Genomic DNA, 26535 nt, shown 5'->3' with positions numbered 1-26535 from the left:
CGCCAGGGATCAAACCCTGGGTCTCACGCATGCAAGACGCAAACACTACCGCTACTTCCGCCGATCCTCAGTGACTTCTTTACTTCTTTCTCTCTCTCCCTTTCCTTCCCTTCGTGGTGGTCGTGCTGCAGGCACTGGGGTGGCGGCTAGGCCTGATATTCAGTTGTGGGGCTTGCCGGGCGTCGCAGAGCAGGTTGAGGTGCTCGTGCCTTTTGACACAGTGCTCACTGAGGACTGCACTCCTTTCATTGTGGGGCTTGCACACCTTCGGGTTGTAGGGTCTGCTGGGGTCATTGCAGGGCTCCACGTGTGTTGTGGGTGGGAGGGTCACACTTCTGGCTGTGAAGCTTGTGAACTTGATCTTTCCCTTATTTATTTATATTTTGGAGGGAAGGTGCTCAGGGCTTACTCCTGGCAGTGCCTGGGGGACCGTGAGGAGTGCCCGAGATCGAACCCAGGTTGGCCACAAGCAAGACAAGTGTCTTTTTTTTTTTTTGCTTTTTTGGGTCATACCCAGCGATGCACAGGGGTGACTCCTGGCTCATGCACTCAGGAATTATTCCTGGCCGTGCTCGGGGGACCATATGGGATGCTGGGAATTGAACCCGGGTTGGGCCGCGTGCAAGGCAAATGCCCTACCCGCTGTGCTATCACTCCAGCCCCAGGTGACAGCTTTAAACGGTTCTATGTCAGGGCCAGCCATCCTCTGGTCTGTGTTAGCGGCCTGCACACATTCATTCCTTTAGAATCCCCTGTTTTCCTGCAGCCCGCAAGACAAGGTACACATAAGGGTCACAGTTCCAGCCGAGCCCTAGAGCGTGAGTCCCAGAGACAGACGCCTACCTGGGACTCAGTCACCCACACAGGCTGGCCCGATCTGACCACAGCTGCGCGACCCCAACTTCTCGGCACTCCAGGAAGCAGCGCGCACAATTTCCGGCCTCGCAGGCCCCCGTCCCCCCTTGGAGAGCCCTACAGAACACAGAACCCCCAGGCCGGAACCAGGCCCGAGGAAGGGCTGGCTTCCTTTCTGAGAAGGGGAGTTGCGCAAGGCTTGAAAGTAGTTACCCTGACCAAAAAAAAGAAGAGGGGAGGAACGGAAGAGAAAAAGAAAGTTCTAGAATCTCGGGTCTGAGCACTAGTACAGTGAGCAGTGCCCGTGCTTTACACCCAGGCATCCCGTATGGTCCTTCCCACTCTGGCCTAGCCAGGAGAGATCCCTGAGCACAGAGCCAGGAGTCAGCCCTGGGTACCACCAGGTATGGCCCCCAAGCAAAGCAACAACAAGAAAAAAAAGTTCTAGGTTGAGGCTACGAGAGTGTTTGGTACCCTGCCAAAATTTCAGTATGGTGGTGAGGGTCTGGGGGGGGAGGCGGGGTTGCAGAGGCAGGAATGTAAGCAGGATCCGGTCACCAAAGGTCTAAGAGGCCTTAGGTCTGCTTTTGGGATCTGAACTCATCTAAGCCGAGAGAGGTAGGAGGGTAAACACAGAAGCAGCACGGGTTGAAACTCAAACGGGCAGATCTGGACTGTAGAAAGAGAATTGACAGTGCTATAAAAGTACTTAGGAGGCGCTTACAACTAAGCAGCGATGAGGACTTGGACCAGCAGGGGCTCAGAACATCTGCCATCAGCACCACAGTACCGGAGATCCCTCCAGGCCCTTTACTGGGCCAATTTCAACAGGGCACCCCAGATAGAGCAGGTGCGGTCCCCCCACCTACTCCAGATGGAATCCCGGTGGCCAAGAGCTTCCACAAGCAAGGCCCAAGCATGCAGGAGGCTATTACAACTAAGATTCAGGACTGAATCTCCAGGCCACGTGGCGGCAACGGACCCGGGCTGTCCCTCCCCGGGTCCCCACCTGCTCTGTGGCCTAGCTGTCACGCCCACAGGCTTCCACCGGGTACCATCTTGGCACACAAACTGCCCTGGTCCAGAGACTCCCCACTGAATCCTGAAATGGATTAGTGCCCTACAGAGATGTCTCTGGAACCCAACCATCTACAAGCTAGAAGAAAGCACACAGCCACTTAGCGGCCGCGCGAACTCTCAAATATTCAAAATGAGTAATGGAAAATAAATTATCTAGCGCCTGCCCCTGGCAGGCAGGCTTGAAAGGTGGTGGAAAATTCGGGCAAAATATAATGCCCCCAAATAGAGAGTAAAGTAAAAGTAAAGGCCCTCCCGTTGATCATCGATTTGCTCGAGCGAGCCCAGTAACGTCTCCATTGGAGACTTTGTTGTTACTGTGTCTGGCATATCGAATACTCTCGGTAGCTTGCCGGGCTCTCCGAGAGGGGCGGAGGAATCGAACTCAGGTCGGCCATGTTGGCTGCGTGCAAGGCAAACGCCCTACCCGCTGTGCTATCGCTCCAGCCCTAAAATAGAGAGTACTGGAGACTATAAACCAAACATGATTGCCACTCAATGCCTCTTTTGCAAACCACAGCGCCCAATAGGAGAGAGAGAGAACAAAAGGGAATGCCCTGCCATAGAGGCAGGGTGGGTTGGGGGGGATAGGGGGTGGGAGGGACACTGGGACCCGTGGTGGTAGAAAATGGGCACTGGTGAAGGGATGGGTACTTGATCATTGTATAACTGAAACCCAAGCACAAAAATTTGTAAGTCTACAACTGTACCTCATGGTGTTTCACTAATTAAAAAAAAAAAATAGAGAGTACTGGGAAAATTGTCTGCCACAGAGGCAGGGTGATGAGTGGGATTGGGATGGGAGGGGTGGAGACTGGGGATATTGGTGGTGGAAAATGTGCACTGGTAGAAGCTGGGTGTTTGATCATTGTATGGCTGAATCTCAAACATGAACGCTTTGTAACTGTATCTCACGGTGATTCGATAAAATTTTTATAAAAATTAAAAAAAATAAAGAATATCTGCTGTCAAACAAATTTAAAACATAGACTGAGGGGCTGGAGTGATAGCACAGCGGGTAGGGCGTTTGCCTTGCACGCAGCTGACCCAGGTTCGATTCCCAGCATCCCATATAGTCCCCCGAGCACCGCCAGGAGTAATTCCTGAGTGCATGAGCCAGGAGTAACCCCTGTGCATCGACAGGTGTGACCCAAAAAGCAAAATAAATAAATAAATAAATAAAAAAAAAATAAAACACAGACTGAGTTAAGGCACTTACCTTGCATATAACGACACCAGTTCAATCCCCAGAACCACACATGCTCCACCAATAGCACAGGAGTGATCCCTGGACACCGAGCCAGGAGTAGGCCCTGCGTACCGCCAGGTGTGGCTCTCAAACAAAACAAACAAAAATCCCCCAACCCCCCAAAACCAAAACCAGGATTTCTGAAGGATTAATAACGTCTCCCCAAGCATATGTGTGATGACTCAGACAGCGGAAATGAGTCCCTATTACACACATTAAAAAATCTATTTTTAGGGGTCCAAGTGATAGTTACAGCGGGTAGGGCGTTTGCCTTGCACACGGCCGACCTGGGTTCAATTCTTGGCATCCCACACGGTCCCCCAAGCACTGTCAGGGGTAATTCCTGAGTGCAGAGCCGGGAGTAACCCTTGAGCATCACTGGGTGTAACCCAAAAACAAAACAAAACAAAACAAAATCTGTTTTTAGATGTCCATTTAAAAAATTGATTTCTGGGACCGGAGAGATACTACTACAAAAGGTAGAGTGCTGGCCTTGCACGCAGCTAATCCGGGTTTGATCCCCGGTACCCCATATGGTTCCCTGCATCCCGCCAGGACTGATCCCTGAGAGCAGAGCCAGGAGTAAGCCCTCAGCATCGCCAGATGTAGCCCCCAAAGCAAACAAAATAAAAAATGATTTCTCATTTGATATTGTTTTTGCTTCAACGACCCCTGGGAACAGTAGAAACCTCTGTGAGAAAGCAGAAAACAGAAGACAGACCCTAACCTTGGGGTGCCTCTTATCCAGGTCACAGTGATTCTCAGCTACTCCAGAGATGAGCGCGAGAGAGAGCAAGAGAGTGAGAGCGAGAGAGAGCGAGAGAGAGCGAGAGAGACCCAGAGAGAGAGAGAAAGAGAGAGACACCCGTGTTCTTTCGTGTTCGCTTGGGGCCACACCTGCCATGCTCAGGGCTTGCTCCTGTCTCTGCACGCAGGGATCACTCCTGGCGGTGCTCAGGGATATGCGGTATTCGGGGGTGGAACCTGGGTCGGCTCCAGGCAGGGCCAACACCTTCCCCGCGGGACTAAGGCTCCAGCCCAGAGATCTGAGTTCTTAGGCCTGGGAGCCCCAGCGAGACCTCAAGGCCAGTGCTCTGTGTCCACAGAGAAGAGCTTGTCTGGGGCAGGGAAGGGAGGGTTTGGTGACTGTCCTGGCGGGAGAGTGCCCACGAGGAGGGCATTTCAGCTAATCTCCGTCTGTTTCTGCAGAACAGGGAGAAGCAAGGTCACCGGCAGGGCGCGCAGTCAGGTGATGGGTGAGCTTGGTTCCCGATCAGTTATGAGCACGGCTGACCTCCACATCTGCGCACTTGGAAGGCAAACCCAAGGGCCTGACCATCCCCCACCCCCACCCCCACCAGCTCTCCCTCACAGCTGGGAGCCTTTCTGCCAGCACCCAGGAGGTTGCCCTAGCCGGGGGTCACTATTCTTTTCATCTCCATTGTTCCCCCAGTCCACACACACACACACACACACACACACACACACACACACACACACACACACACAGTTGGCTTTTATCAGCCACTCTGGAGCCACAGATAACACATAACCTGAGAACAAAAGGTCTCTGGAATGTGGAGGACCCAGGAAGCAGAGTCCTCTGTGGGGAGTGGGAGGCAGAGGGGAAGCGGGCTGAGGCTGGGGGCAGGCACCAGCGCCCCCACTTCCAAAGACCCCTCGGTGCCTGGTAACTGCGATTCCGGCTTAAGATTCAGGATCCGGTTCTGCAAGCTCTTAAGGATGAGGTCATCCCGAAAATCACTTCCAGTTGAAAAATTCTGTATTTGGGGGTGGGGCGGAGTGGGGGCGGTGGTGGGGGGCTGGAGAGATAGTGCAATGGGGAGGGTGCTTGCCTTACATGTGGCCGACCCAGGTTCGATCCCCGGCATCCCTTACGATCTCCTGAGCCCCGGCCAGGAGTCATACCTGAGTGCAGAGCCAGGAGTAACTCCTGAGCATTGCCAGGTGTGGACCCTCAAACAAAATCAATGAAATCAAAATATAGTTCTCTCTCTTGGTTGAGAGGCTTGCTTGCACAAACTGGCTTGAATCCCGTCACACACTCGGCCCCCTGACAACCACCAATGACTGCGGCCTAAACAACGACAAATATCCTTAACTAGTAACGTGAATCATGCCTGAAGGTCTCAAGCTGCAGAAAGTTGTCAGGACCTGAGTTACTGAGAGAGCTAGCTCGTCCACGGCAAAGCTCTTTGGCCATCCAAAGCACTGAGTCGCAATTGCGCAAGAAAGTTCTGGACCGGATCCTGCCATAAATCATAGTCTGACCCACAGGCTGAGCAGCCGCAAAGGCATTTATTTCTCATTTATTTATCTTCATTACAGGGCTTGGGAAATCAGCTTGTGTCACTTGCCTGGTTAAAAATGACTTCACCACTTCCAGGAAATCTCTCAGCATCCACCCTAGACATGAGGCATCTAACTGACTCGGACTGACCCCTCCCTCTGCTCCTGACAGTGAGACCCATTTCACTTCCTAGTTGCTCTCTGAGGACCAGCGCCCCCTTGCTCCCCAAACGGCTCCACGGGCCTCGAGGGGCCTCAATCAACTCTTGTCGCGCAATACAGCCTTCCGGAAGGGCCTGTCTCAAGTCCGTGCACACAAGCTCTGTGTTTCCCCAGCGCTGCAGGGAGTTCTGCATTCTGGGTTCTCAGCAATGAGCCACCCGTGGGGGTAGGCTGAGAATCAGTTACCTTTTTTGGGGGGCGGGGAAAGGGGTTCACACCTAACGATGCCCAGGAGTTACTCCTGGCTCTGCACTCAGGAATTACTCCTGGTGGTGCTTGGGGGACCCTAAGGGATGCGGGGATTGAACCTGGGTCCGCCGGGTGCAAGGCAAACGCCCTCCCTGCTGCTGTGCTATCACTCAGGCTGAGAATCACTGGGAGGGGCCCCAGGGCTTTGGAGAATCCACGGGAGGGCTTCCCCCTCAAAATGATATTCTAGCGGGGGGCTGGAGCAATAGCACGTGGGGAGGGCGTTTGCCTTGCATGCAGCTGACCCGGGTTCAATCCCCAGCATCCCATATGGTCCCCTGAGAACCACCAGGAGTAATTCCTGAGTACACAGAGCCAGGAGGAATCCCTGTGCATCACTGGGTGTGATCCAAAAAGAAAACACACACACACACACACACACACACACACACACACACAACTATCTTGTATATCCCTTTACCTGCTTTCAGCACTCAGTTCTCGTCCAGAGTGATCGTTTCCAACTATTATTGTCACCTGGTCCCTTCTCTATCCTGACTGCCCTTTGGATCCCACACACTTGTGGCAAGATTCCAACCAATCCTCCTGGCCCCTGTTTCCCCTGGCCTTGGAGATTAGTCTCATACTATTTTTTTCCCTTACACGATAACCTTTCAGTATCTATGTTGCAAATCATAATGCCCAAAAGGGGAGAGAGAGAGAGAGAGAGAGAGAGAGAGAGAGAGAGAGAGAGAGAGAGAGAGAGAGAGAGAGATCTGGGAGGGAAACTGTGGTCGTTGGTGGTGGGAAATGTACACTGCTGAAGGGATGGGAATTGGTACTTATATGACTGAAACCCAATCATGAATAACTTTGTAACTGTGCATCTCACTGTGATTCAGTTAATTATCAAAAAATTTAGAAAGAAATTAAGCTGTCTCATTTCACAAAACAATTTTTTTCTTTTTCTGCAGAGGTCTCCGGAGCTTTGCTCTGGGTCTTCCAAGCTGCCTCCTGGTGGTACCTAGTGGTGTGAGTTTTTTGTTTCTGTTTTTTTGTGGCTTTTTCTTTTTTCTTTTTTTTTTTGTGGGGGGGGTGGCAGTCACACCTGGCGAGGCTCACAGGTTCCTCCTGACTCTGCATTCCGGAATTAGTGCTTGAGGAAGTCATATGGGATGCCAGGGACGAGTCCAGGTCAGGGACATGCAAGGCCAACACCCTCTCCACTGTATGGTTGCTCCAGCCCCTAAAAATCTCTTTTGTTTGTTTGTTTGGGGGTCATCCCTGGCCATCCCTTGGGCTTCCTCTGCTCCCAGAGATCACTCCTGGCAGGCTCAGGCAGGTTGGGAGATTTTAATTTACATATATATATGGGCTGGAGTGATAGCATAGTGAGTATGGCATTTGCCTTGCACGCGGCCGACCTGGGTTCGATTCCTCCGTTCCTCTCGGAGAGCCCGGCAAGCTACCGAGAGTATCTCGCCCGCACGGCAGAGCCTGGCAAGCTACCCGTGACGTATTCGATATGCCAAACACAGTAACAACAAGTCTCATGATGGAGACGTTACTGGGCCCGCTCGAGCAAACTGATGAACAACGGGAGGACTGTGACCGTGGGATATATATATATATATATATATATATATATATATATATATACTTTTTGGGTCACGCCCAACAATGCTCTGGCTCTGCACTCAGGAAGTGCTCCTGGTGGTGCTCAGGGGATAATATGGGACACCGAGAATCGAACCCAGGTTGGCTGCAAGCAAGACAAACGCCCTACCCGTTGTACTATGGCTCCCTACATATATATACATATATATATTTTTTTCCTGGCAAGCTCCCTGTGACTTTTTCGATATGCCAGACACAGTAACAACAAAGTCTCCAATGGAGACGTTACTGGGCCCGCTCCAGCAAATCGATGATCAACCGGAGGGCCACTGTGATACAGTAACAGACTTACAAACTTTCGTGATTACGTTTCAGTCATACAATGATCGAGTACCCATCCCTCCACCAGTGCCCATTCTCCACCACCAATGTCCCCAGTATCCCTCCCACCACCCCCACCCCATCCCCACCCCGCCTCTGTGGCAGGCACATTCCCTTTTACTCTCTCTCCTTTTGGGTGTCAAGGTTTGCAATACAGGTAGTAAATGGCCATCATGTTTGGTCCATAGTCTACTTTCAGCACGCATCTCCCATCCCGAGTGAGTCCTCCAAGCATCATCCACTTAGCGGTCCCTTCTCTATCCCAGCTGCCTTCTCCTCCAGCTCAGGAGGCCGGCTTCCAAGCCGTGCAGCAATCCTCCTGGCCCTTGTCTCTACTATCTTTGGGTGTCAGTCTCCCATTCTGTTACTTTACAGTCCACAAATAAGTACAGTCATTCTATGTAGCTCAGGAGTTTATTTATTTATTTACTTAATTTTGGGTCACACCCGGCGATGCACAGGGGTTCCTCCTGGCTCTACACTCAGGAATTACCCCTGGCGGTGTTCAGGGGACCATATGGGATGCTGGGAATCGAACCCGGGTGGGCCGCGTGCAAGATAAACGCCCTACCCGCTGTGCTATCTCTCCAGCCCCCTGTAGCTCAGGAGTTTAATGGTCCAGTCCAGCGATGCTGCTCAGACACAGTGTTGTAGGGGGTGGGAGGAGGGGTAGGTACCATGGGCCCATGGGCCCATGGGCCCCAGGGATGGCATCTGTGGTCTCCGCCTGCCAGCCATGCCCTCCAGCTCTCTGCTCTCCATCCTGACTTGCTTCTGTGGCGCAATCGACACCCTTGAAAGCGCATATCCCGGGGCAGGAGTGACACCTCAGCGGGCGGCCTGCTGACCCGGGTTCGATTCCCGGCATCCCATGTGGTCCCCTGAGCACCGCCAGGAGTAATTCCTGAGTGCAGAGCCAGGAGGAACCCCTGTGCATCACCAGGTGTGACCCAAAGAGCCAAAAAAAAAAAAAAGAGTACATATCTGAAGAAAGAGTGTGTATGGTTTACAGGGCACACACAGGGGGAGACGGCCCACGGCAGAGCCTTACTGTAACCGGTGCCAAGCAGATGGCATTTGAGGTGGATCCGTGGGACAGCAACCTGGCCCACCTTCAGTACCCCAAGATACCGCAACTCACAAGCCGACCTGGGTTCGATTCCCAGAATCCCACATGGTCCCCTGAGCCTTTTGTCTTTTTTTTTTTTTTTTTTTTGGGTAAGTCAGGGCTTACTCCTGGCTCTGCACTCAGGACTTACTCCTGGCGGTGTTCCGGGGACCATATGGGATGCCGGGGATCGAACCCTGGTCGGACACCTGCAAGGCAAACGCCCTCCCTGCTGTACTATTGCCCTGGCCCGGGCTTTCGTCTTCTTTTGGTTTGCAGGCCAACCTCCAACTATACTGGGTGCTACTCCCTGCTCCGTGCTGGGGTGGGCTGGGGGTTCCACACCGGGGGGGGGGCTGTTGTGGGTGCCAGGGATTCAACCCGGGCCTCCCATAGGCAAGGGGCCCAAGGCACTGTGCTATAAATTTCCAGCACCCCACATGATTTCAGCTGCTGTTGCTTTCTGGGCCACACCCAACAGTGCTCCCTGCTTACTCCTGGTTCTGCGCTCAGTAATCACTCCTGGCGGGGCACCAGAGACCACCTGTGGGGCTGGGGCGTGAATCCGGGTCAGGCGCATGTGTGCTCTCAGGCATCCCCGCCCCCTCCCATCTGACTTTTGAAGTCCAAGAAGCTTTTTAAAGCATTAACTGGTCAAGTCACCCATTTAGGGCACCTATTAACTTTTTATTTGGAACCAAGAAGGAAGTTAAGACTTTTTTTTTGTCCCCAAAAGGAAGCGTGGGTTGGCTAACTGGTCACCGCAAACAATGACTTTGCCATTTCATTGGTATTTCCACAACTTGAACAAGGTTGTTCTCTGGACAAAGATTTGTGTTGTTGTTGTTTTTGTTCTTATTTGGGGGTCACACCCACTGGGGCTCAGCACTTATTCCCCCCCACCAACACCCCACCAAAGATTGCTAAGTGATGAGGGAAAAATAAACAAAACCCACTTACCTTTGTGTATTTGGGTTTTGTTTATTTGGGGGGCTGGATCTTAGTTGTGAGGCTTTTGGGGGAAGCAGAGGCTGAAACACAGCCTAGAGTTCCCACACCAGCCTGGCTGCAGGCCCTGCTCCCAAGAGCACCTTTCTCTGTCTTTGCACAAAACTACCATAAAAAGCCTCAAAATCTGGGGCTGGAGCAATAGCACAGCGGGTAGGGCGTTTGCCTTGCACACGGCTTGACCCGGGTTCAATTCCCAGCATCCCATAGGATCCCCCGAGCACCATCAGGAGTAATTCCTGGGTGCATGAGCCAGGAGTAACCCCTGTGCATCGCCAGGTGTGACCCAAAAGGCAAAAAGAAAAAAAAGCCTAAAAATCCTGAGCACCCTCTTCCTACCCACCTCCCCCCCCCCCCCCCCGCCACCTCCCCGGGAACAGTTTTTCCTAAGTTGCACAAAGGATTTCTGAAAGGTTAGCAACGGCTCCCAAGTATGCAAGTGATAAACCAGACAGCGGAAATGAGTCCCGACAAACATTTTGAAAAAAAAATCTATTTTTTAGTTGTCCATTAAGACAAATCTAGAGGTCTGGATAGAAGAAATAGTAGTGGGATTAAGGCAGCTGTCTTGCCATGGGTTGGCCTGGCCTGCTTTGATCCTGGGCACATCATAGGGACTTTCAGCACCTTCTGGAGCAACCTTTAAGCAGAGAGCCAGGAGTAATGCCTGAGCACAGTCACATGTGTCGAAAGATGGAGTGATAGGACAGCGGGGAGGGCATTTGCCTTGCATGCAGCCGATTGGGTTCAATTCCTGGCATCCTATATAGTTCCCTGAACAACATCAGGAGTAATTCCTGAGTGCAGAGCCAGGAGTAACCCCTGGGCATCACTAGGTCTGACTCAAAAAGTAAAATAAAATTTAAAAAAAGTGCCAAACCCCGAAAAAGCTCAAACCAAAACCAAAACCAAACAATCCGGGACCAGAGAAACAGCTCAACAAGCAGAAGCAACAGCTTGAAATGTGGAGGGTATGACTCTGATTCCCAGATTTATCAGAGAATAACCCCCAAACCAAACCAACGAAAACCAAAAGAAAACAAAGTTTAAGGGGGATTTACAAAGGTTTTCAAACTTTTTTTGGTGGGGGAGAAGAGGTCACACCCAGCGATTGCACAGGGGATATTTCTGGCTCATGCACTCAGGAATTACACCTGGCAGTGCTCAGGGGACCATGCGGGATGCTGAGAATCAAACCCGGGTCGGCCGTGTGCAAGGCAAACGCCCTACCCATTGTGCTATCGCTCTAGCCCCAAACGTTTTCAAATTTATTTGGGGAATAAACAAGCTCCACCCCCCTAAAAAAAAAAGGAAAAAGAAAAAGAGAAATTACTGTTTCTGCCTCCCACGGGTTCTTCCTGGCTCTGCTTGCAGGAATCACTCCTAGCGGTATCTGGGGGACCATATGGGATGCCGCAGATCAAACACAGGCAAAGCAAGCGCCCTGCCTGCTATACTAGCACTCGGGCCTCTGCCTTTCATTATTTTTCTGGTGGTGATTCTCCACCCTACTACGTCGCAAGTCTCACGGGGCCTGTATCTAAACTAGATTCTCATTTCCAGTCGTTCTGGCCCTAAAAGCAGGTTCCCAAGACTCTTGACTGGGAAGGACGGCTCAAGGACGTGCACTGCCCCCTGGTGGCCGAATGCTATGATGCACGGAGCAAGGAAGCAACCCTCTTCAAGGTGGGCTGGCTACATAGCACCAGGCCGCAGAATGTAGCACTGTCCTCCCGTTGTTCATTGATTCGCTCGAGCGGGCCCAGTAACGTCTCCATTTTGAGACTTGTTGTTCCTTTGTTACTGTGTTTGGCATATCGAATACGTCACGGGTAGCTTGCCAGTTTTTGCCCTGCGGGCGAGATACTCTCGGTAGCTTGCCAGGCTCTCCGAGAGGGGCGGAGGAATCGAACCTGGCCCAGCCGGCCTGGCCGCGTGCAAGGCAAACGCCCTACCGCTGTGCTATAGCTCCAGCCCGCAGAATAGTCCCTCCAAACCAAATTGTCTTTGGTGGGCCATAGCTTCTCAAATCCAACTCCTCCAGAAAATAAAAGTGTTTTTAATCTTTCAAGGCCCGCTGTAAATCCCAGCTTGCCCATAAGCCCAGCTCTGTTCTTCTATGTCAGAGTATCTCACACCTCCAAAAGTACTAACTAGCATACGGGAATGTTTCATTTCAGGGCCTAATCTAACTCTGCTGGAACTCCTTATGGCCCATTCCAAGCTATTTAACTATTTCTCTTTGAGTCTCTCAAAGATTCATTTCCTTGGGATTTTGGTTGCTGTCTGTCTGTTTGTTTGGGGGTGAGCGGGTGTGGGGGAGGGGTTCAACTGCCCAATTGGTACTTAAATGGAACCAGGGCCAGCTGCGTGCGAGGCAAGAGCCTTAATCCCGTCCTCTCTCCAGCCCAAGATACCATTTCTTAGAAATGATGCGTTTGCCTTGCACGCAGCCGGCCCGGCCAACTGGGGTTTGATTCCTCCGCCCCTCTCGGAGAGCCTGGCAAGCTAACGAGAGTATCCCGCCCACATGGCAAAGCCTGGCAAGCTCCCCATGATGTATTCGATATGCCACACACAGTGACAACAAGTCTCACAATGGAGACGTTACTGGGCCCGCTCGAGCAAATCGATGAACAACGGGAGGACAGTGCTACAGTGCTATATATATATATACAGTGAAATTACACAGTTTTTATTTGGACGTTTTGGAAAGAAGGAGGAAGAGAAAGTGGGAGAGAGTGGAGAGTAATGTGCTCAAGAGAGAACTCGGGCTTCTCCAAGGACGGAGAGAGCCCCTACACACATCCCAGCGTTAGACAGGAAAGCATGAAAGGACACATCGCAAGTGGGGAGATGCGGGCGACACATGTGCTTAGGCACTGCATGTGCTCGGCCACAGGGGCACAAGCAGCACATTGGCTCGGGCAGCATCTGTGCCTCCGCTGTACTATACTGCTCCAGCCTAGAGCCAGACTGCTTTCCCAAGCAACGGGATCATTTTACACTGCTACTAGAAGCTTCTTTGCCAATACTCCCTTTCCAGTTTTTCCTGAGATAACATGTTTTATACAATACCATTAGTGATTGTTTGATCCCAATACCACACCCCCGCCACCAGAACACCCGCTTCCCTCCATCAATGTCACAGTTCCTTTTCCTTCCCCATTCTCCCCTCCCAGGTGAACACAGTTCTTTAGATCAATTCTTGAGTGCTAATATTTTCCAATGCTCTTTCTGTTATAGATCATCTAATAAGTGTGACATACCTGTGGTCGAGATTTTTTTTTTTGGGGGGGGTTGGCACACCTGGCAATGCTCAGGGGTTACTCCTGGCTTTGTGCTCAGGGCACTCCTAGTGGGCTTAGGGGACAATATGGGATGCTGGGGATCGAACCTGGGTAAGCCGTGTGCAAGGCAAACGCCCTCCCCCCTGTACTGCTGCTCTAGCCCCTGGTCAGTTTTTTAGAGGAGGCACACCCAGCAGTGCTCTGGGGCTATTCCTGGTTCTATGCTCAGGACCCCGAGAAGTGCCGGGGGACCATAGATGATGCTAAAAATTCAAGCTGGGGATTGGTGGACTGCAAGGCAAACACCTTAATCGCCACACCCTTTGTCTCCTGTCCCTTTTCTGAGCTTCTTAAGAAGTGTCTACACATCATGGTGTCTCACTAATAAAAATAAATAAATAAATACATCACTGTCATTGTCCTCCCATTGTTCATCGATTTGCTCGAGCGGGCCCAGTAACATCTCCATTGGAGACTTTGTTGTCACTGTGTTTGGCATATTGAATACATCACGGGTACCTTGCCTGGCTCTATCGTGCGGGCGAGATACTCTCGGCAGCTTGCTGGGCTCTCCGAGAGGGGTGGAGGAATCGAACTCGGGCCGGTCATGTTGGCTGCGTGCAAGGCAAATGCCCTACCCGCTGTGCTATCACTCCAGCCCTAAATAAATACGTAAATTAAATAAATAAGAAGTGCCTACACAGATCCTTTGCCCATTTAAAAATCTTTGAGGAACAGAGAGATAGCACAGCAGGTAGGGTGTTTGCCTTACAAGTGGCCTACCCAGGTTTGAACCCTGGCAACCCAGGTGGTCCTCAAGGCCCCACTAGAAGTGAGACCCGAGCACCACCGGCTATGCTCCAAAAAATTAATAATCAAGCTTCTAGGGGTCAGAGCGATAGTACAGCAGGGAGGACGCTTGCCCTGCATGCGGTTGACTCAGGTTCGATTCCTGGCATCCCACATGGTCCCCAGAGCACCGCCAGGAGTGATTCCTGAGTGCAGGAGTAAGCCCTGAGCTTCGCTGGGTGTGACCCAAAAAGAAAAAAAAAATCGAGCTTCTATACAACCCAGCGATTCCACTGCTTGGCATTTATCCACAGAGTCCCAACGGTATTTTGAAAAGGCGTTTGCTTGGTTATGTTCATCACCCACTATTCACAGCAGCCAAGATCAAACAACCCAAGTGACCAAGAACAGGCGAGCGCAGCGAGAAGCTGTACTCGGCAGCCACATCGGACTACGTGGCAGAGGAAATCCCACCCTCCGCTGCCACAGGGAAGGGACTGGAGGCGATGGCGCTGAGTGAGGTCAGCAGAGACGGGGGTGGGGTGGGGGGACGGGCAGAGTGATCGCTCTCACATGTGGGATACAAAGAAACATGGGGGGCTGGAGTGATAGCACAGTGGGTAGGGTGTTTGCCTTGCAAGCGGCCCACCCGGGTTCAATTCCCAGCATCCCATTTATCCCTAGGGTCCCAGCAGTATTTTGAAAAGATGCTTGTGTCTTTTCATAAAAATTCCTGGGACTGGGACCATAGCACAGGTAGGGCGTTTGCCTTGCATGCGGCCGACCCAGGTTCGATTCCCAGCATCCCATATGGTCCCCTGAGCACCGCCAGGAGTAATTCCTGAGTGCATGAACCAGGAGTAACCCCTGTGCATAACCAGGTGTGACCCAAAAAGAAAAAAAAAATCCTGAGTGCCCCAAGCACAATAATTTGTAAATCTACAACTGTACCTCATGGTGTTTCACTAACAAAAATTTTAAAAAAATGTAAATGATGCAAATGATGGGCACTGGTGGAGGGATGGGTACTGGATCATTATATAACGTTTCAGCAAGCACAAAAAAATTGTAAGTCTACAACTGTACCTCATGGTGTTTCACTAATAAAAATTTTTTAAAAATTATAAAAAATAAAAAAAAATCCTGAGTGTGGACCCAGGAGTAACCCCTGTGCATCGCTGGGTGTGACCCAAAAAGAAAAAAAAAAGGAAAGAAAGAAAGAAACAAACATGGGAAGGCACTGAGAAATGCGCAGTGAGACTAAGCCTGTGGAACCGAGTTTGTCATGGTGATGTGTGTATGTGTGTGTGGGGTGGGGAACCCGGTGCTGGAGAGATGCTAGATTCTGGGGTCGGCGGAAGCAGAGTGGCCGCGTGATACACTGCTATGGATGGTATTAGAAATCACGGTGCGGGCTGGAGCGACAGCACAGCGGGGAAGGCATTTGCCTTGCATGTGGCCGACCTAGGTTCAATTCCCAGCATCCCATATGGTCCCCTGAGCACTGCCAGGAATGATTCCTGAGTGCAGAGCCAGGAGTAACCCCTGTGCATCGCCGGGTGTGACCCCCCTCGAAAAAAAAAAAAAGAATGAAATCACGGTGCCGAGATCAAAACTGGAAGAAGGAAGAAGGACAAAACCAAAAAGGATGCACCTTTTGCCAAGAGCACTAAGGAAGCAATAGTAACAGCTCCCTTCCTTCCCTGGGGTTGCCCTCCCCTCCCCCACTCCCCTTTTAGATTTGCCATTCCAAAATACAGGGTAAAACTCACATGCTGGGGGAAAAGGCAGCTCAGATAGAGAAGGGAGCACCAAATAAAGGGTGTTGGGAGGATCCTCCCAGGATGCGAAACGCATGCTGAGAGTAGACTCTAGACCGAACATGACTGCCACTCAATGCCTCTTTTGCAAACCACAGCACCCAAAAGGAGAGAGAAAACAAGGGGGAATGCCTTGCCACAGAGGCAGGGTGGGATATAGGGGGATGGGCGGTGGGTGAGAGGGATACTGGGATCAGTGGTGGTGGAGAATGGGCACTGGTGGAGGGATGGGTATTTGATCATTGTATAATTGAAACCCAAGCACAAAAATTTGTAAGTCTACAACTGTACCTCATGGTGTCTCACTAATAAAAATTAAAACAAAACAAACAAAAAAAAAGTACAGGGCAAAAAAGCCAGACAGTCTGAGAAACGGACCCTTCAAGGTAACGATGAATTGTCAAGGAACACAGTTATTTAAAGTCTTCTGAGCTGCAATAAGTCCTGAACATTGTCGGGAATTCAACCAGCCTCCAGCTCCTGTCAAACCCATCCCATTCCAAAGCACCCTGACACTCAACCCATTCAGGGTGTCGGGGTGTCGGTAGAGGCAGTATCCAAGTCTGATCCCAGGCATGCAAAGTATGGGGCGTGACCGCCACTCACCCCTGGCCCCTTAACACTTTTTGGTGGATCCCCCAATCCGGTGCATTACGAGGGACCCTGAGCCCATTACAGAGGCTCTGAGAGGTGCTCAGAAAGAGTGCTCACGGTTGGACCCTGCTCACGGGCCCTGTCACACCCAGCCCTCCGTGTCTGTGGTGAAGACGGACTCCTGACCGCCCATGGACGGCGCGTACAGAAACATGTTTCCAGTGCTAACGCCATTGCCCTCCGAGCCAGGAGAGCAGAAACCACGCCACGAGGCCTGTACTCATCAAATACCAACCAAGAGAGAGTGGGGCCAGGTGGGGCCCCCACAGTTAAGGACAGTCATGCTGAAGAGGAGGCCAGACCCCACCGCCCAACCCCCCCACCCCCAGGACTGAACTCTCCTCTGCCAAGCCCACAGACCCCCATTCCCCGGACTCACATGTTGCTGGGGTTTCATTGTTTCACTCATTGTGGAGTCCGGTCTCTGGCCTCAAGGGCCCACTGCTGCCTGTAGATTGTAATAACGGGGAGAGTTACTGAGCCATCCTGGTCATTCTCGTTCCTTAACAGAAGGCGGGGAGCCGTGGCCAGGCCGGTGGGTGCTCAGATGAGTCGGGAAACACTAATGTTCCCTTTCTGGGGGCTTCCAGGGTTGACTAAGGACTCGCTCTGAGCCCCCTAACAAAGGTCTTGTCACACATCAGTAGCTGGAGGGAAATGATTTTTTTGTTTGTTTTTGCTATCATATTGCTTCAGCCTCCAATTTATACCCCCCCTTTTTTTTTCTTTTTGGGTCACACAGGGGTTACTCTTGGCTCTGCACTCAGGAATTACTCCTGGTGGTGCTCAGGGGACCATATGGGATGCTGGGAATCGAACCGCGGTCGGCCGCGTGCAAGGCAAATGCCCTATCTGCTGTGCTATTGCTCCAGCCCCCAATTTTTGCTCCTTTAAAAATATTTTTTGCTTAGGGGGAAACTATGTGGTGACAGAACTTGGTGACAGAGAAATGACTTTAAATACAAAGGTTATGTTGGGTTATTTGTGTGTTTGTGTGTATGTATGTGTGTGTGTGTGTGTGTGTGTCCCTCTTTCAACTTTTTACCTTTCTTTTCTTCAGAATCCTTGACAGCACACACACACACACACACACACAGCACAGTAGGTACAGCTCTTGCTTTGCACGTGGTTGACCCCGGTTGGATCTCAGGTACCATGTAGGATCCCCTGAGATACCATGTGTGATCCTTAAAAGCAGAGCCAGGAATAAGCCCTGAGCACCGCTGGGTACGGTTCCCAATTCCAAACAAACAAAAAAAAAGGGCAGGAATTGGGTTAGGTAATCTTGTGATTAGATTACCCTGCAATCTTATTGATTCAGTCATTAACTTTTTTATTTTGCCAGGTCAGGGAGAGAACCCAGGGTCATACACAGGTAAAGCAAGGGCCCTGTTTCTGAGTCACGTTCCCAGCCCGCCTCATGTGTTCGATTTTGCTACGTAAGATTTAACAAGGGCTGGAGCAATAGCACAGCGGGTAGGGCGTTTGCCTTGCCCATGGCCGACGCGGCCGACCTGGCCAACCCAGGTTCGATTCCTCCGTCCCTCTCAGAGAGCCCGGCAAGCCGCCGAGAGTATCCCTCCCGCACAGCAAAGCCTGGCAAGCTCCCCATGGCATATTCGATATGCCAAAAACAGTAACAATAAGTCTCACAATGTTGACATCACTGGTGCCCGCTCGAGCAAATCGATGAACAACAGGAGGACAGCGCTACAGTGCATGACTGAACAAATTTGAACTAAGCCACCCTAGATTAAAAAATTATCATCCCGGGGCCAGAGATAGTACAGTGGGTAGGGCACTTGCCTTTTTCAGGGCCGGACCTGGTTCGATCCTCAGCACCAATTAAAGTCCCCAAGCACCTCCAGGTGTGATTCCCTGAGCACAGAGCCAGGAGCAAGCCCTGAGTACAGCCAGCAGTTATCCAAAAACCAAAAACTGAAACAAACAAACAAACAAGAAACAATAAAAATCATGACTCCGCCTGATCAGCTATCTTATCTGAATCTGGTATTCCTCCTCTACACCTTCTTTCTAGGTTTTTTTTTGGGTGGGTGGGGGGAATTTTTGGGTTATTCCTGGCTCTGCACTCAGGAATTACTCCTGGCAGTGCTCGGGGGACTGTATAGGATGCTGGGAATAGAACCCGGGTCGGCTGTGTGCTAGGCAAACGACCTACCCGCTGTGCTATCGCTCCAGCCCCCACTAGGCGTTCCTTACATGGGGTGGAGATGGGGGTTGTAGAGGGATATTAAAAGAAAACCCCCAAATTCCTTGAACTCAAATACCCTATTTTTTAAAACACACGGTGCTACTTAGTTACGTTAAATCAACACAGGCCAACGCATCTCAGAAATTGATGGAGATTCAAAATTCTAAAAGCATGCATTAAGTCGGTAGAAAACCAGGGGATGCTATGCTTTGTTTTTTTTTTTGATTTTTGCGGGAGCTACTGGATGATGAGGGCTGGAGCAATCGCACAGCGATTGGGTAGGGCGTTTGCCTTGTACGTGGTGACCCGGGTTCGATTCCTTCGCCCCTGCCGGAGAGCCCGGCAAGCTACCGAGAATATCCCGCCCACATGGCAGAGCCTGGCAAGCTCCCCGTGACGTATTCGATATTCCAAACACAGTAACAACAAGTCTCACAATGGAGACGTTACTGGTGCCCGCTCGAGCAAATGGATGAGCAATGGGAGGACAGTGCCACAGTGCTACTGGATGGTGGAACGAACCCAGGTCTCCAGGATGGAAAGCATCCAGACGAGTCACATCCCTGGAGATGACTGGTACTTTCCTCACCCTTCAACTTCTGGGCCAAGCAGGGCCAGAGAGGTAAGACAGTGGGTCGCCCTGCGCGTGGCCTCCCTGAGTTCAATCCCTAGCGCCCCAACTGATGGTCCCAGAGCCCTGCCAGGAGTGATCCCTGAGTGCAGTGCCTGGAATAAGCCCTGAGCACCACTGGGAGTGGCCCAAAACCCAAAATAACTTTTCCAGTTGTACTCTCTCTCCAGCCTCTAGACATTTTTTCATTCTTCCTCCTCACCCTGAGGTGACCACACAGGTGTAAAGCTGGGATCACATCCCCTGCTCCCCACCCGTAGGCAAAGCTTGGTTCCCAGCTCACTGGACTCTCCCTAGCCCTAGACATTTTGTGGAATTCGCCTTACAAGCGGCCAACATGGTCGACCCGAGTTCGATTCCTCCGCCCCTCTCGGAGAGCCCGGCAAGCTACCGAGAGTATCTCGCCCGCACGGCAGAGCCTGGCAAGCTCCCCGTGACGTATTCGATATGCCAGACACGGTAACAACAAAGTCTCCAATGGAGACGTTACTGGGCCCGCTCCAGCAAATCGACCATCAACGGGAGGGCCTTTACCTTTACCTTTTTTTTTTTTTGCTTTTTGGGTCACACCTGGCGATGTACAGGGGTTCCTCCCGGCTCTGCAATCAGGAGTTACTCCTGGCAGTGCTCAGGGGACCATATGGGATGCTGGGAATCGAACCCGGGCCAGCCGCGTGCAAAGCAAACGCCCTCCCCGCTGTGCTATCTCTCCAGCCCCTTTGTGGAGTTTTTGTCTGTTTACTTGTTTGTTTGTTTGAGTCATACCTGTCAGGGCATGGGGCTAACTCCTGGTTCTGTACTCAGGAATCACTCCTGGCAGGGCTCGGGGAAGACCATACGGAGTGTCCAGGACCTCCACCCAGGTTGACTGCGTGCAAGCCAAGCAAGGGCCACCGCCACCCTGAATTCCCTCTCCCACCCACCCTGGCCTTGGACGTTTTAATGTCAACTATTCCCTCTGCATCATTCTTCAGGGGCTCCATCACTTCCTGTAGGTCAACAGACACTTCCTCGGAAACGCTTTTTTTTTTCCTTTTTGGGTCACACCCAGCGATGCCCAGGGGTGACTCCTGGCTCACGCAATCAGGAATTACTCCTGGCAGTGCCCGGGGACTATCTGGGATGCAGGGGATTGAACCCGGGTCCACCGCATGCAAGGCCCTTCCCACTGTACTATATAGTTTTCCAATTCTATCTCTGCCCCTTCTTTCTCTTTCTTTCTTTCTTTCTTTCTTTCTTTCTTTCTTTCTAAAAGAAGTTTCATTGGAACACCTGAGATACAGTTACAAACTTGCATGGTCACACTTCAGTCAAACAACCAAGCAGCCATCCCTCCAGCAGTGCACATTTTATTATTTTTTTTCTTTTTGGGTCACACCCAGCGATGCTCAGGGGTGACTCCTAGCTCATGCACTCAGGAATTATTCCTGTCAGTGCTCAGGGGACCGTATGAGATGCCGGGGATTGAACCCGGGTCCGCCGCGTGTCCGCCGCGTGGAAGGCAACTACCCTTCCCACTGTACTACCGCTCTGGTCCCTGGAAATGGTTTTCCAGTTCTACCTCTGGCCCTTCTTTCTTCTTTTTCCTTCTTTTTTTTTTTTTTTAAGAAGTTTCATTGGAACACCCAGGGCGCAGTTACAAACTTGCATGATTACATTTCAATCAAACAACCCTCAAGTACCAATCCCTCCACCAGTGCACATTTTCCACCTTCAATGTTCCCAGTGTCCCACCTGCCACCCCCACACCCCCCCTCCCTGCCTCTGTGGCACGTACAATCCTTCTCTCTCTCTCTCTCTCTCTCTCTCTCTCTCTCTCTCTCTCTCTCTCTCTCTCTCTCTCTCTCATTTGGGGCCTTATGGTTTGCAATACAGATCCTAAGGGGCCACCGTGCTTGGTCCTTGGTCCTTGGTCTACTTTCAGCCCACAGTCTCTCATCCAACCATCCACGCCCCTCCGTCTTGCCTCACACACGTTTTTCTTCCTAAGATGTGGATCACTGCATCTCTGCCATGCTCTGCTCCCTAGTCACTAACCCGGGGCAGGGCCCGACCCCTTGCCCACTTCCTTCGCCCTGAAAGCCCCCCACACCAAGAACAGAGCTTTGTGTGTGTATGTGTGTATGTGTGTGTGTGTGTGTGTGTACACAACAGGTGTTCAGGAAAGCAAGATCTCTCGCATGCCCAGAGACTTCTAGAGGCTTCCTTTCTCCAAAGCGGCAGCACCCGGTATCCCCCCTCCCCACCTCCAGCCCACCCCCCATCACCCCCCACCCCCAGCCCCGGGTCCCCAAGGCCCCTTCTCCTCCTACCAGCGGCCCCGGGAGGGGGGGAGATGGGGAAGGGGCAGCGCCTCGAGCCTCTCTCGCAGCTGCGGTTGCGTCCCCGGCGCTCGCTCGGGCTCCGTTCAACCGTCCGTCCCGGCCCCCAACACCTCTCCGCGGGCCCCGGGTGGGGGCGAGGCCCGGGGCGGGGCGGCGCGGGCGTCTCCGCTGCGTCTCGGCCGGCCCCGCCGAGCGGCCGTTATAACGGAGCCGCGGGCGCCGCCGATTCGGTCCCGAGCGGAGCGGGCCGTTGGCGCGGTGGGAAAACGCGGCCCCCGCCCGCCGGTGTCGGGCCCCGCTGCCCCCCGCCCGCCCCTGTCCGGCCCCGCTGACCCCCGCCCGCTGGTGTCCGGCCCCGCTGCCCCCGGTCCGGCCCAGCTGACCCCCGCCCGCCCGTGCCCGGCCCCGCTGCTCACCTGCGCCCGGCGCGCGCCCCTCGCTCCGGCGGGGGGACCCTTCCCCGGGAACGCTCTGGCTGCAGGGGGACCCTTCCCCGTTAGCAGCGTGGCAGCATTTCGGCTTCAGGAGATGCCCGCCTCGGTCCCCATCCCCACGACCCCCCCACATACACACACCCGTACGGACGCCCACCCCCGCCCCCCAGTAGTCCCCGCGGGCCGCCCGAGTACTCGGGCACCTGCCGGGCCTTTGCTTCCTTTCACTTCCCGGAAGGGGAGTTTGGGGGGCGGGGGGTGTGGTTAGGAGCGATAAAAGCCCGTGCTCCGCTCTGTGGCCACGTGGGTGCCACCCCGGGAGGCCAGGGGTGGGGGTGGGGGCAGGGCAGGGAGGGCGACTCTGGCGTCTGCCAGCCTCCAGCGCACCCGCGCCCCCCCGCCGCCCCCAGCCCCAATGTTTGCAGCCTCTTGGGGGGTCCGGGGGGCTGGAGCCGCGGTACCGCGGGGTATGGTGCTTGCCTAGCACGTGGCACAGCGTGGGTTCGAGCCCCGACATCCCTTAGGATGCTTCCCCCCACACACACACACCCCTCCCGCAGCATCAAAATTGATCCCTGATCACTGAGTTAGGAGGAAGTCCTGAGCAGTGCCGGATGTGCACCCCCCCCCCCAAAAGAAATTCCAAATTTAAAATACAAATATAGTAAATGTCTGTCTGTCTCTCCCCACCCCCCCACACACACTCCTTTGCTGGGAACTACAAACCAAATTTTCAGCAGAATTGGTCATTAGGGGATTCCGTATGAATTTGTGGGGGACTGACGGGGGGGCTGGGCTCCAGAATCTCACATGTGGGAGGCATGCATTGCCCGGGATGAGCCACATCCGGACCTGGAGTTCCTAATTAAGCCACGCCGGGTTCCACCGCCCAGGATGGGTGGCCGGAAGGAGGAGGAAGAGCGCATGCTCGTGGAGGGAGGGGATGGGTGGGTGGGTGGGTGGGGGGCAGGGAGAGCACACGCAGAAATTAGGGCCACTGGCAAAACTGTTCAGCTATTTGGACAAAACAAAATTGATTGACTTTTTTTTTTTTTTTGCTTTTTGGGTCACACCCGGGGGTTACTCCTGGCAATGCACTCGGGATTACTCCTGGCGGTGCTTGGGGGACCCTATGGGATGCTGGGAATCGAACCTGGGTCCGCCGCGTGCAAGGCAAACGCCCTACCCACTGTGCTATCACTCCAACCCCCCAAAATGGACTTTTTAAAATTTTATTTTAAAGGTTTTGGGCCAGACCCAGTTGTGCTCAGGTCTTATTCTTGGCTCTGCACTCAGGAAGCCCTATGGGGTGCCAGGGATGGAACCCAGGTCCCTCGCCTGAATGGCCAGCTCCCTACCTACTATCCTATGGCTCCAGCCCCAATACACATCATTTCATAATCCTGCATAGAAGGCACCAGTAAGCATTGGGGCGTCCTGGGAAGATGCACTGTCTTCCAAGCGCCATCCTGCAGGAGGCCTGACAGACAGATGGGGAACTGTGGACATGAAGGACAGAATTCAATTTATTTATTTGCGGGTAAGGCGTTTGCCTTGCACATGACCAACCTGGGTTCGATTCCTCCCCTCTTGGAGAGCCCGGCAAGCTACCGAGAGTATCTCACCCACACGGCAAAGCCTGGCAAGCTCCCCGTGATGTATTTGATATGCAAAAAACAGTAACAAGTCTCACAATTTGTTGTGAGACGTTACTGGTGCCCGCTCGAGGAAATCGATGAAAACAGGAGGACAGTGCTACAGTGCTATTTATTTATTTATTTATTGCTGTATTTTTTTGGGGGGGGTCACACCCAGCAATGCTCAGGGGTTACTCCTGGCTCTACACTCAGGAATTACTGCTGGCGGTGTATATGGCATGCCAGGGATCGAACCCGGGTCAGCAGCACGCAAGCCCTCCCCGCTGGACTATTGCTCCAGCCCTAGAATTCAATTTAAATGAATCGAGGAGGCTAGGGTGAGTGCCTGCCCTCCCATCACTCTACAGCCTACCTTTGCCTTACAGAGATTCCGTTTCCCTGCAGGAACTGCCACCGGTCCGGCTTCCTGAGTTGACTGAGAGAGGGAGTCCTGTCAGAGGTTATAAATGTGTTTTCTCATCGCCCGCTTTCCTGCGGTCTGTTTCCAAATAAGCCCATTTGGCTGCTGGAATGAATGGCTGCTTCTGTTTGAGGTCACCCGGCTCGTTGTTAAGATTAGGTTAATTGCTAGGGAAATCCAAAATCATTACTTGGGAAGAAAGTTGGGGGAAAGAATTTGCACCAGGGAGGGCTGGAGCGATAGCACAGTGGGTAGGGCGTTTGCCTTGCACGCAGCCCACCCGGGTTCGATTCCCAGCATCCCATAGGGTCCCCTGAGCACCGCCAGCAGTAATTCCTGAGTGCAGAGCCAGGAGGAACCCCTGTGCAACTCTGTGACCCAAAAAGCAAAAAATAAAAATAAATAAATAAATAAATTGCAGCAGGGCAGTTTCTGAGTTGGAAGGTGATTGGTGAAGACCAGAGGTGATGGGCGCCCGTTGGTCTGTGAGGTGGGTGAGGTGAACCTCCTTTATCAGGGCAGAATCCCTGTCCCCTCCTCCATCTTCAGAGGGTCTTTCACTGGCTTCCCTGCTCCTATCAGCTAACCCAAAGCTACACTGAAATAGTGTGATGGGGTCAGAGTTGTGGCTCAATGGGAGGGCACAAACATCAGGTCCCATGTTTGATTTCCCAGCAACACACACACACACACACACACACACACACACACACATACGCACGCACGCACGCAAGCACGCACACACACATGCACACACATGTATTGTGTTGTTGTGACTATCCAGACTGTGCATGGGAGTAATCTAGGAATATAAACTCTTCAGACTGGGTAGGCAGGTAGGCGGGAAAGACAGTTTTCTGAGGCAGCTCTTTGGCTTATTAAAACTGTCCACTACTTGGGCTGGAGTGATAGCACAGCGGGTAGGGCGTTTGCCTTGCACGCGGCCAACCTGGGTTCGATTCCCAGCATGCCATATGGTCCCCCGAGCACCGCCAGGAGTAATTCCTGAGTATAGAGCCAGGAGTAACCCCTGAGCATTGCCGGGTGTGACCCAAAAAGCAAAAAAAAAAAAAACCCAAACTCCCCATAAACCAAAACAACAACAGAAAAAACAACTGTTTGCTACTCCCCAGGAGTAATTCCTGAGCGTAGAGCCAGGAGGAACACCTGAGCATCGCCGCGTGTGACCCCAAAAGAAAACAACAACAACAAAAACTGTCCACTACTTTTGCCTTGCATGCGGCCGATCCGGGTTCTATTCCCAGCATCCCATAGGGTCCCCCAAGCACTGCCAGGGCTAATTCCTGAGTGCAGAACCAGGAGGAACCCTTAAGCATTGCTGGGTGTGACCCAAAAAGCAAAAATTAAAAAATAAAATAAAATAAAAAGGCAGAACCTGCCTTTTGTTCTGGGCTCCCTTTGCCCTCCACATCTGGGTCCAGTTTTTGATTCTGCTTGGGAAGTACCCGAGGTAGCACTTCAAAGGGAAGGAGTTTTTGATTCTCATCCTTTCAATTCAGTCTGTCAGGAACAAGAACTTTTAGTTCAAAATCCAAGAGGGATGGGTACAGGAAGATGCCTTCATTTTTTTTTCTTTTTGGGTGTCACACCCGGTGATGCACAGGGGTTACTCCTGGTTCTGCACTCAGGAATTACTCCTGGGGGCTGGAGCAATAGCACAGCGGGTAGGGCGTTTGCCTTGCACGCAGCCGACCTAGGTTCGATTCCCAGCAACCCACATGGTCCTCTGAGCACCGCCAGGAGTAATTCCTGAGTGCACGAACCAGGAGTAACTCCTGTGCATTGCCGGGTGGGACCCAAAAAGCAAAAAAAAAAAAAAAAAAAAAAAAAAAAAAAAAAAAAAAAGAAATTACTCCTGGTGGTGCTTGGGGGACCATAGGGGATGCTGGGAATCGAACCCAAGTTGGCCAGGTGCAAGGCAAACGCCCTACCCGCTGTACTGTCGCTCCAGCCCCAGGAAGATGCCTTCAAACTGGAAGTATCGAACTACGTGCTGCAATGAGAAGGGGGAGAAGTTTTGTTTGTTTGGGTGGCCACGCCCGGCGGTGGTCAGGACTTACTCCCGGCTCTACACTCCATGCTGACTTCTGGTGGGGACTGGGAGACCACATAAGGTGCCAGGGATGAACCCGGGTCAGTCACTGCAAGGCAAATGCCCTACATGCTGTACTATTGCTCTGGCCCAGATTTTTTCTTTCTTTCTTTTTGCTTTTTGGGTCACACCCAGCAATGCACGTGGGTTACTCCTAGCTCTTCACTCAGAAGTTACTCCTGGCGGTGCTCGGG

The 26535-nt window shown here is 52.4% G+C and overlaps 1 protein-coding gene across 1 annotated transcript in view; it reads right to left on the bottom strand.

Annotated features, from left to right (window-relative positions):
- The window catches only part of SLC2A3 (solute carrier family 2 member 3), a 98751-nt gene extending 81756 nt beyond the window's left edge, over nucleotides 1-16995 (bottom strand). The window contains exon 1 of the mRNA XM_056134713.1: nucleotides 16949-16995. Coding sequence (XP_055990688.1) covers nucleotides 16949-16978 — 30 coding nt within the window. The 5' untranslated portion in view covers nucleotides 16979-16995. The remainder of the gene's footprint in view (nucleotides 1-16948) is intronic.
- Nucleotides 16996-26535: the final 9540 nt, after the last annotated feature.

The sequence above is a fragment of the Sorex fumeus genome, unplaced genomic scaffold (assembly GCF_029834395.1).
Source record: "Sorex fumeus unplaced genomic scaffold, SorFum_2.1 ptg000101l, whole genome shotgun sequence".
NCBI classification, from domain to species: domain Eukaryota; kingdom Metazoa; phylum Chordata; class Mammalia; order Eulipotyphla; family Soricidae; genus Sorex; species Sorex fumeus.
Note: the sequence above shows the minus strand (reverse complement) of the source record. Positions and strands in the feature narration are given on the sequence as shown.